This window comes from Scomber scombrus, chromosome 3, assembly GCF_963691925.1.
Source record: "Scomber scombrus chromosome 3, fScoSco1.1, whole genome shotgun sequence".
NCBI lineage: Eukaryota > Metazoa > Chordata > Actinopteri > Scombriformes > Scombridae > Scomber > Scomber scombrus.
In genome coordinates, this window is record NC_084972.1 from 11,327,128 (window position 1) to 11,338,614 (window position 11,487).

The 11,487-nt window shown below is 38.7% G+C and overlaps 1 protein-coding gene across 1 annotated transcript; it reads left to right on the forward strand.

The window, feature by feature from the left end:
• The first annotated feature begins 1,860 nt into the window (after positions 1-1,860).
• On the forward strand, positions 1,861-11,045 carry ubap1 (ubiquitin associated protein 1). The gene is made up of 7 exons (XM_062415505.1): positions 1,861-1,986; positions 5,787-5,835; positions 5,977-6,101; positions 6,247-7,062; positions 7,201-7,359; positions 7,897-7,998; positions 8,231-11,045. Exons 2-7 carry the CDS (start codon positions 5,796-5,798, stop codon positions 8,369-8,371), a joined length of 1,383 nt encoding a protein of 460 aa, XP_062271489.1. The 5' UTR covers positions 1,861-1,986; positions 5,787-5,795; the 3' UTR covers positions 8,372-11,045.
• Positions 11,046-11,487: the final 442 nt, after the last annotated feature.

Here is an 11,487-nt window from a genome sequence, read left to right on the forward strand (position 1 = left end):
TGTCTTTTATAGCTGCCACATATGTATTTCTATGTCAATATAGAAAGGTAAATATGATGATCGAGCTTTGACATTTCTGGTAACAAGGTACTCTGGTCTCACAAAAACAACCAAACCGCCCAGATATTGGACAAGGGTCACCATGTTGCCTCTGGAATGAGAACTGACAATAGAGCTCCTGTTTGTGTGTGGTGGTGTCTGCCAGATAGCTTCTTGTGAAGTACACAGTTGAATTAATTGAATAAACAATATAAATACTAACTGCCATAAATTGGTTGTTGCCCATAGTTGCCAGTGCATCATGTCCACCTTGCTAAAAGTATTGTAGTCTAATACAGTACTGCAGTAAATTCTCACTTCATGAAGGTTGTAATGTTCAGTTTTTGTTGAAACAGAGAGGCATTAAATCAACTGTAAGGTTATTTTGGAGACTGTTTGAAGCTGTTTGTGATACTGCTGAACTATATTTCATTATACATAGAGGTGTTTTCTGTTATTTAGCTTCACCTCATTTATGTAATGGTTTGGCTCTTGCCTGGATCCGTTCTCAGAATATGAGAAAACAAACTATAACTATTAAATATAACTATTAAAATCAAATGACCAAAAGATACACTGACCTTATCTGCTGTCGTTTTGAAATAAATAAAGGTGTTCTAGTAGTTGGGGGGGGGGGGGTTCATTTTTGATTTTTAAAAATGTGATTGCAAAATTAAATTTGACCACTCAATTACAGAAATGAATAATAAGGTATAGTAAGCCTTTAGTATCTTTAAAGACATTTTGAGAACCCCGAGACTTGTTCTGGCAGTTACAAACTAAATAAAAATATATACAAGCACATTCAACTACAAATAAATCTACAGTTTATTTTCACAGTGGATTTAAACATTAGTGACAGTATAATATACACTCAAGAAAACAGTATTGAAGAGAATTACATGAAAGGCAGCATAAGAAATTGGTATGAAGTGATTTAACATTTAATACAATAAACACTTTGTTTTTACTATAATTGTAACCATTTTTTCCCTAACAAATACTACAATAAAGACTCTTTCTCTCATCGCAATAGGTTTTGTTGAACTTTTCCACTGCCAATAACAGGCGTGATTTGAATCATGAGGAGCATCGTTTTCTTTATTTTTCTTCTAAAAACACTGTCTACCAATATGCGAACACCACTGATTCACACAGCTTTTTTTTGGTCCCTCATCACTGTATTTACAGATAGTGTCACTTACAACATGCGTTACACTAATTAGGCAATCATAATGCAATAAAGATAAAATAAAGGACATGATTTCTTTTTCAGTTTGTTATACAGGAAATAGGGTAAAAGTAATAATAATAATACGCATAAATAGATAGAAAAATAACAGAATAGGTAGGCAATAAAATGTGTTAAAAAGTCCTTGGAGCATACTTACTGTATGTGCACATTTCTTACTGTTTATAAGTTAAATATAGATGGAAAATACTTTCTAAATTCAATCATGAAAAGTTCGTGAAAGATGGGCAAGACTTCGAGAACTTGAATTTATGGATGTTTTTCCAGTGAAATTAATAAAGTGTGTAAACTGTTTAACTTTAAGGTTATATTATAGTATTACATCATTGGCCCCCAGCTTAATTTAATGGTAGGTCAGAATAAGCCCCATTTCCCCCCCACAAATATGATTATACCAACATTCATAAAATAAATGTTTAGTTGTTTTTTTTTGTTTTTAAAAAAAAAAACATTTATTACTGATTCCCACAGCAGGAGGTAGTGTTGGTTGTTATGTTCTGACGTCACCTAGGTGAGTGACGTCAGACAGGAACTAGTGGGAAGGGAGCTTGACAAATCAAGATGGCGTCCCACGTTGAAGCAGGAAAGAGACTTCAGGATAAATAAAACTCGTTGGCAGGTTAGTTTTGAACTGGAGTGTCACATCGACGAGACGTCGTTTTGGATTTTGAGAGAAGAAGACGGAGCAGATACAGGTGAGAGGAGTCTGTACGTGAGTGTTAGCGCAGGTTAGCTTCAGGGCGGTGGCAGCAGACACTCATAACGTTACAGTCAGGCCGAAGCTAAGTGTGTTAGCATACACGGCAGCTTTCCCACTGAAAAAACATGATGGTGACTATTAATGAATCCGTTTATTCGACTTTAATACCCCACTAATATCAAGTCTTTATCTAAACTGTCACTTTGCGCTGGCTGGTAGCGCTTTTAGCAAGGACTAACGAAATGTAATAATAGCTTAGCTTGTTGCTAATTAACGCCATCAATAACTTCAGTGACTTTAGCTAATCATTGTGTTGTTTTTCAGTTCATCTGTCGGAGATGTGACGAGCTATACGTGACAACTTGGGGTTAGCTATTTTAAAGTTAACTTGTCTGAAAATGTGACGAACCACATTCAATGCGACCCTTTCGTTATCGTTTTAAGTTGGATGCAACGTAGTTTCCTTTAAGCTTCTCCTCAGTTAGATTAAAGATCCCCTCCACACATTTAGTAAGACATGAACATAGTCATATTGGAACAATGATGTGTGTCTGATGTGCTACAAAACAAGTAGTATTATATTACTATGTTAAAATCCTTTAAACAACGCCTACTCCTTTTACCTCATTAAAAAAATCCAATTTGTGTTGTTTTATTTCAAGACAGAAGATGTCTCTTACTTTACTGTTAAGTCAGTTTTTAGTGTTTGTTAACATGAGACTTCAACCTTCTATTTAACTAGGATTGGCTCCAAACTAGTTGTGATGTCACATACCCTGCTTGTAGGCCCACCACCTCGCCTGAAACTATATTACAAAAAAACAAACAAAAAACCTCACCTAAAACTGGATTGTCAATTAGTACAGACGGACTGTTACCATCTCTTTGAGTTGTCCTGTGTTGTTGTCGTCACTCATGCATGTAATATTAATACTAGATTACACAGTTTAACTGTTCTCTAATTGTGAGAAATGTTTAAAGTGACTTAAGGTAGGTGGGTGTGAAATAGCAATAATAATACGCTGATAATTATAGACTGAGTATCAAATTCATTTCAGGTAACACTTAATAAAGACACTGCCGTGAGATAGCTCTTGATCATGTGATGATGTGATGATGTGATGACACTGAGTGATGATTAATCTGGAATTGATGTGTCCAGTTTTTAAGTGAGTGTAATATGCCAGAAGGTTGTAATTTTAAAATAAAGTATATATTTTTGTTAATTTTCATAACATACACACAAACTACAACAACATAAACCCCCCTAAAAACAAATAACCAGCAACCAAACAAAACCCAAAATGACATCATCTAAATCAAGAATATTAGCCATAAGACAACAAACATTACAAGTCTGGTATAACACAAAATGAGATCTACAGCATTGTAATAATAGGCTGCTAGTTTTCAAAGAAAGAGGATAGGAAAGTAGAGAAATGTGTTTGTAAATGTGTTTGAAATGTGAGAAAAGGGGAATTTTTTCAACTCAATAATTTTTTAAGAGAGGATTCACTCTGAAGATTAATCCACCTTTCTGTATTGAGTCTGAGATTTCATGTGGTAAATGAACTAAAACGGTTTGCCAGATTTCTAAGATATACATGTCATTCCCCATTAAAGCAACAGAGAGACTTTCCCTCTCTGTACCACTGTGTTTATGTTGGTGGTTTGTTTTTAATCCACTGGAACAAAACACACTGTCATGCTAGTTATAGAGGTGTGACGATAAACTCAGCTCACGAGACGATACACAATATTGGTTTCACGATAACGAGACGAGATTTTAACACTATTTTTAATAAAACTTCAATAATTAAATATATGACTGGAAAATATTATTTTATTTAACTGAAATTCACAAAATGCAAATTAATGCAGGTGCATTCTGAAATGTTTTAACTAATCATCTTATAACGAATGTCACTTCAGTTCTACTTTCTAAGTATGAATTATCATATGCAGTATGCAATATGCAAGCACTGTAAAAGGTTTCACCCCCACCTAACAACACAGAAGTAAAAGTAAACAGCACAATCCTATATCACACAAATAAACAAGTAAAACAACACACTTACACACAATACATTGTGTTTTAATTTGGTAGTGTGACTAATCTGGTCACACCCCTAGCTAACAACAATAGTTTAACTATGAGAGTAAACTGAGGGTTTAGAATCAAAACCTACAACAATGCAGGTTCCAGTTTCATTTCCATATGTAGGCTTGTGCAAAGCTCTTTTTCAAAAAATGTTCTCCATAAATGTATTCACAGTGCTGTGCCATGTTAAGAGTATAATAAGTTCTTACTTCCTTCTAACATTTTTTGCAGATTTAAATTAGTTGAGGAACTGAGGAGTGCACTGTGGCCTATATAGTATTCAGGTATATGAAGTATATATTTTGTATTTTTACACAAATGTGTTTAAAAGTGTAGATTCCCACATGTGTGCCGCAGGTCATTTCTACCCGTTACAAACTGACACACACAGGAGTCTGTGTCTGAAGGGGGTGTTAAACCAGTGCTGGCAATATTCAGCAGATTGCAATGTATTGCTGACTCATGTGTATTGCTAATCATTTTATATTCTCAGCAGAAGGTATTAAATGAAGAAATATTACCAGTAAGGATGATGACTATGATCTATTTTATGTCCAAGCTTTTAGACTCTTTTGTGCAAGAGAATAACTACAAGAGGACTAATAATAATAAATTACATAGCCATATTTTACACACACACAATATTGATTTCTCTTTGATGAAACTTTTATTATTGCAATCAAAGTCTTTTTTTTGGTAATTGGTTAAATTAAGTAATATAAGTGAATCTATAACAGCTGGGGGACAAACAGACTCCAAAATAAACTCAGAGAAACAGAGAACTGAGCATTACACTATTAGATTATCAGTTGCTTATGGCTAATGTGTAAGTAACATGTTGCCATCCTACATGTCCAACAGACACAGAGCAACCCAGCTGCAGTCATGTGAGTCCAAGACCAATATCCGCTTTCCTTTGAGTTTGATCCTACAAAATTGTGAGAAAACTATCTGTCCCTCTTAGGCTTGCTAGATATTCAAATGTCTTCTCCATTCATTTTCACAAGGCAGGTTGTGCACAATGGACTTGTAATGAGCTGTAATCTCATATGGTGGATTGGTGAGATTGGAATTTAATAAAATGAACAAGCGAGCTGTGTATTTCAGTGTTGATTTTTCAGTGGGGCAGGCACTATTAGCAACCCGAACATGAGCCATTTGATGTAAATACTTTTAACAAATCAGCCCCTTTCAGCTTTCAGTATAAGTGGATCGAATGTATCGCTTCTTGTGAACACCAGCACACAGATCAAAGTTCGGTGTTCAGCAGATGGGAAAACAGTGGCGTCTCTGTGTTGATAATGTCAGGCATTGTTGCACGGCATGACCAAATAATGGATTATGTGATTTAAGATTCAAAGCAGTGGAATGTGCGAAATAGTGAAGAATTATAATTTGAATGTGAGGGACTTTTCATACTGTCATGTGATAAAGTGTCATTAGTCTTGCTGTTGTGTAGGATCAACTTTTAGGCTCAGTTAGAGATGTACTGTAAATATTAGAAGCTACCATTACAAACAAGTTGTCATGTCTGAGGTAAGCAGGACTTGAAAAAATTCACCTGTTTTCATATTGTTGAATCATAGTGTGTTTTTAAGACACATTGACGTACGCTTGTTATGATCAACTTTCTTTTCAATTAAAACATCTTGGCACTCTGGCTGTTCACTAAGTTATGTACTAATGTCTTTCAGAGTCTCTAAATGGCTGCGAGGAAGTCTGGATCAGATGCATACAATAATGGTGAGAGCCTAATTTTAACACTATTTTCATGTTTCGCTCTTTGGCTACGCTGAGTTTTGAGTAGTAGGTTCAAGGTATGCTGGTGTCTGTGGTTCCAGCGTCTGTTCTACTAACATATGCTCACTTTTTGTTTTCATTCAGGACCCATCAGCTACCTTGATGACGTTCCCTTCAAGATCAATGAAAAGTTCCGCTGCCCGGCCAAAGTGGGACTGCCTGTTGGCTTCTGTCTGCCAGACTGTGGCTCTTTGTTGTTGGACACAGAGGTAAGCGGCATACAGAAAATACTGTTGTTTGTTGTCGTTTTATGTCGTGGTTTTGTGCTCATTATTATTTCTGTTTTTCTCTCTCATCTCTCTTTCCTTACTTTGCCGATCATCCCCATCCTTCCTTTTACGACGGTCTCAACAGTACGACTTTTCCCTGGAGAAGCGTAGTGTGCGCTGGGGGGTCGAAGTGGCTGAGGCCCGAGCAGCCGAGGCCAGAGCAGAAGAGGCAGCAGCCAAACAGGGGGCAGATAACAGGGAGTGTTTGGCTAAGGCTCAGGACATTGATGGTGGTGGAGGGAAGAACCCCCTGTCTGCTGCAGAGGACCAGGACCCTCCACCACCAGCGTTAAACCCTGTCCTGGCGGGACTGAGACATAACGCTATCCTCACTCCACTGCCTGCACCAAGCCTTGGCCCCAGGAAAACCCAACCTAGCACTCCTCAGCCACACAGCCTCAACCTAGCTGACTTTGAGCGGGAGGAGGACCCCTTTGACAAGCTAGAGCTCAAAACATTGGACGATAAGGAGGAGCTCAGGAACATTCTCCAGAGCCAGCCCCAACCTCAACCTCCTCCTTCTGTATCACCACCAGAGGTCTCCCAGCCAGGGTCAGCGTCACGTGGAAACAGCCCGTCTCCTCCCAGCACCAACACCAGCCTATCAGCCAAACCCGGCTTTGCCCACAAACCCAACGGGTTGGTTGCCTTGCTGGACATGGACAGAGTTGGGCATCCTGGGAGAGCAGGGTTTGACACAGATGATCGACCCTGTAACATCCGCTCTCTTAGTTTCCCCAAGCTTTCTGACTCTGACCCGGTGAGGTACAGCCCATTCCCTGCACCCATCCCTGCTGCGCGACAGAGCCTACCCAACGGCAGTCCGCCGACAATTCCCAAAACTGGAGTTATTGTTGCTCCTAAGCCACCCATCCACACCAAGAGTGGTGCACCAAAACCAGTAAGCATGAGAGTGCATACTGCATACCCTACTAATAGAATGCATAGTTTGTGAGGGATATAGTTATGCAGATGAACCAGAGATTGTAAATAAGGAATCGCTGAACCTCATTGACACTCACTGTTGTTTCTACGCTAGGTCAACCCGGGCACAGGATCTGCTGGTCTGCCGTGTGGCGGAGCCCTACTCAGCATGACCCCTAGTGAGCAGCAGTGTGTGGAAACCCTTGTGAGCATGGGCTATTCTTATGAGGGTGTCCTACGCGCCATGCAGAGACAAGGACAGAACGTGGAGCAGGTGCGACTCCCTCTCACCCCGATACGCAGAAATTTGGATTCTTAGCACATTTCCTGAGTTATGGTTAACATTCTCATTGTGTTTTTGTTATTATGTTACTGTATTGAGTGAAGCATCAATGTGGTACATGTGTAAATATAGCCTTAACTAAAAATAAAGATGTTGCATCATATCGCACAGTCTGTTGTTGTTGTGGAAGTTATGGCAGTGGGATGTGGGATAAAGAAACAACACAACATAACGGGTCATGTGGAGTTTGATATGTGTCATTTTTACCAGCTGGTTTTAAATGACATTAACATTAACATTGGGCATCAGTAATTTATAAAGATGTCAGGCACATACAGCAGAAAGAGAGCAATAAATGAATCTTATAGATTGCCACTGGATCATTTCTATCCACGATATAATCCTTTTTTATTGTTGTCTCAGAATAAAAATCAGCCATATCCTATTGGCGTTTAATTTGTCTTCTATTAAGTAACAATATGATGTTCAAAGCAGAGACATAATAAACATGCTTATTATTTGTCTAAGGTACTGGATTATCTGTTTGTCCATGGACGCTTGTGTGAGCGGGGCTTTGATGCAAGTGCAGTGGAGGAATGTTTAGAGATGTACCAATGCTCAGAGGAAAAGGTTTGTATTTTTAGCCAGTAAGCAACAATCCCTCTCAAGAAAAACAAAAGTTAATTCATTGTGTTTTTAAATTAATATGCCAATCACTTGGAAGCTAGAAAACATTTTTTATTCTTTGAAAAAAGAGACACATTAACACCACCTGTTCTTTCAGTAACCTAAACAATGTGTTTGGGATCAATAAAGTATTTATCTTAATATTAGATATTAACAATTTTTTCATCCTCACTAGGCCTTGCAGTTCCTTGGGCTAATGTCGAGATTTGGTGAGATGGGATTTGAGCGGGATGCTATCAAAGAGGTGCTGCTGGCCCACAACAATGATCAGGACAAAGCTCTGGAGGACCTCATGGCTCGTGCCGCAGCTAGCTGAGCCAAGCTAACCAGCCAACCAAAGCCCGGCCCAGGGCTTGACTCCCGCTACCACCCGACACAGCCCCTTTCCTTCTGCCTACCCTATCACACCATGCCCTGCCCTTGCCTCGGCTGTGGAAGGGACAGCTGGGAGACAATTATATTTCTCTCTGTGCTAAAACGTATTGTGTCTCAGCACTTCTTAAAGACTATGTGCCTAGAGTGGAGGAGTCAAAGTGTAACAATACTTCATAGTGGTGTTTTTTCCCCCTAATAAATCCTGGTGTTAGATTCCAGGATTTGGTTCTGCTGGGGTATTCAAAAATTGGAGGAATGACTGAGCTGTGAAAGGAGGAGCTGGAAGAATTGGGCAGTGGTGTTTTTGATGCCATTTTTGATTTGCTTCCACTTGGAAGTGCTTATCTCACAGCTCCACTTGGAAGTGCTGATCTCACTGCAGGCCAAGCTGCAGCAGGACTGAATGGAGAGGAGTTGGTGACGTGTGTGTGCATCACAGAAAGACAAATTTGAACTCCTGAAACTCCTAAACAACTAAGCTCCCATCTTCCACTGCTCAATGCAGACGGCCTAGTAAATGGTGGAGGGGATAGGGGGCCTTGAAATATCGACAAATATCAGAAGTATACAAAGAGAGGAAAAAACAAACAAAGGCACTGTTACCAGACAGAGAACTGACTCTCAAGAAGTGCCCTCTTTGCGCTGGTGCCCAACACCTGGTTCTGTTAAATGCTTTCATTCATTCATTCATGTCTGTTTTTCTGTTCATTTGGGCACTTTTTCATGTAATTTTAAAGATTTCCATTTATATGCTTTCTGATTTAGAATTTCCATAATAGATCCTTTGTCATTATAACTCAGAACATAAGAAATACTACTGCCCCAGTACACTCTTCAACCTGCACTGGAATCTCCTGCTAAAAAAGTGGGGAGAGATGGGGAGGAAGTCACCCTGTAGGAAATATGTATGAAATATTATATACCCCACTGACACAGATGTGTCACATACTGCACAGGCGCGCGCACACACACACACACACACACGTTTCTTTATGATAAACTTATTTAAAATATTACACTGACACTTTCATTTAAAAATATAGAGTTTGATATGATAATGTAAGATATATTAACATGCAAAAGTGACATGTTTAACTGTCATGGACTTCTGTGTGCAGACTGGAAAAAGTGTGTGTGGTTTAAAAAAAAAAAAAAAAAAAAAAAAAAGGTAAATGTATGGTTGTCTTTTTCAGCCACATCACAGTGCAATAGAAACATTTCATATTGTGTGACTGTTGACTGGCACTTTGAGCCTCAGTAATTATTGGGAGATAAGGAATGGTGTTCAAGCCTTGCTGGAAATGTGGATGTAACTAGAAAAGGTTTGATTTCAGTGATTTCTATCTTTTGTTCTGTCATGCCACAAAAATCTAATCAAACATGACTTTAGGTTGTTGACTTGTCTATATGGATTTTTTTTTCTCTCACATGAAATAAGAAGTGAGTGTTCATCTTTATTTGAGGTTTGTTGGCATCTCCATTGTCTTACATGAAAAGTAAAAAACAAAAAAGGTTCACAGCTTCCACATGTTAAAAACATTTCCCAGTTGGTATAATTGTTGAAAAGGTGACCAGCATCCTTTTCATTTCGATAGTATGTGTTGCTGGGTGTCTCGAGTTACATGCTGTATATGTTTACAAAGCATGTCTGCTCAGTTGCACCAAAGGGCAAAGATGGCAGAAACTTCCATAATCTTGAGCTCTGTGGTATTGATGGGGATTGTAAGAGACATGGTAACAGATAAAGGGCTTAAAGTCAGCAAAATTTGGGCAGGTCCAATGCTTAATCCTCCGTTCCACAAATACAAAGGGAACATTACTAATCACTGGTCTATTTTGGATTGACAGATCTTTTCGTAGTGCAGTTTGTCCCCAAAGCAAACGTCATATTTTACGTGTTTGATAGAAAATATTAGTCTTCAGAATATACAGAACTAAATGGACACTTCAAATTAGTGGCTTTCACCTTTTCTCTGTGGTTAGAGAGCATCCCCAATGCACATCCCAGTATTTCCTCAAGTGGCACACATACATCTGTCCTTTAATTCAGTTTTTGCATTTCTGTTGTGCTGTTAGTACAGTTTGCTTGCACATTTGCTGTAGGCATCTTAACATATGAGTATGGTGTGATGTTGGACCTGGTATCCACGCTTCAGCCAACATTTTAAGTCTGATATGTGTTTCACATCATGTTAGACAAATGTGTTTTTACCTAGCTGTTTTTAAAAAAAATTGCCTTCTTGATTTACTGTGATAAAAGGGTAAAAAGTACACTTACCTTACAGACACATAAGTGGTATTATTGTCTCCATTCATGACTTGAACATGGTTTCTTTTATCATTCGTAAAGTAAGATGTCCACTTACTGCTCCTCCAACAGCCACACAAATTGGCATGAATGCAGTATAGTTGGTTCTGGACCTTCTCCATCAATGCCTCCTCTCATTTCTCTTATGATCTAGTTGTGTGGTGATTAAATGCAACTAGCTCCTTGTTATTTGGGGGATCAAGTTTAAAGGTTTGTACATCAGATCCTCGTCTAGGTTGTCAAATAATGGAACACAGGGCTCTAATGAATCTTAATAGTATATTAAAAGGTGGGTGAGGGTGGATGAGCCAGACTCCTGAAATGTGATTTTCAAAATGTTCAATTTCCCCTTGAATGATTTGGAAGTTTCACATGATTAAATGTGCACATCTTTTCAGTGGTGAGACTGTTGATTGTTGCTGGTGTTACTATTCAAGCTTAATTTTATAATGGTCATTTTCTCAAGTATGATCACAACAGATTACATGTGTTGACATGAAGCTGGTGAGGAGACTCAACTCTCCTGCTCCTCCTTTTCTGTCTTCCACAGCAAATACACTGCATTTTTATTCTGTTTGTGTCAGTTGACAAGATGGCAACAATACAATACGGATGATTGTCCATCCAGGTATTGTCAGTGGCAACTGGAAACATCCAACTGTCAGCAGTTTAGTCAGCAGAAAAAAAGACTAATATGCAACAAAACAGAGGCCATATTTGGCCTGCCTGATGTCACCAGGGTACATACA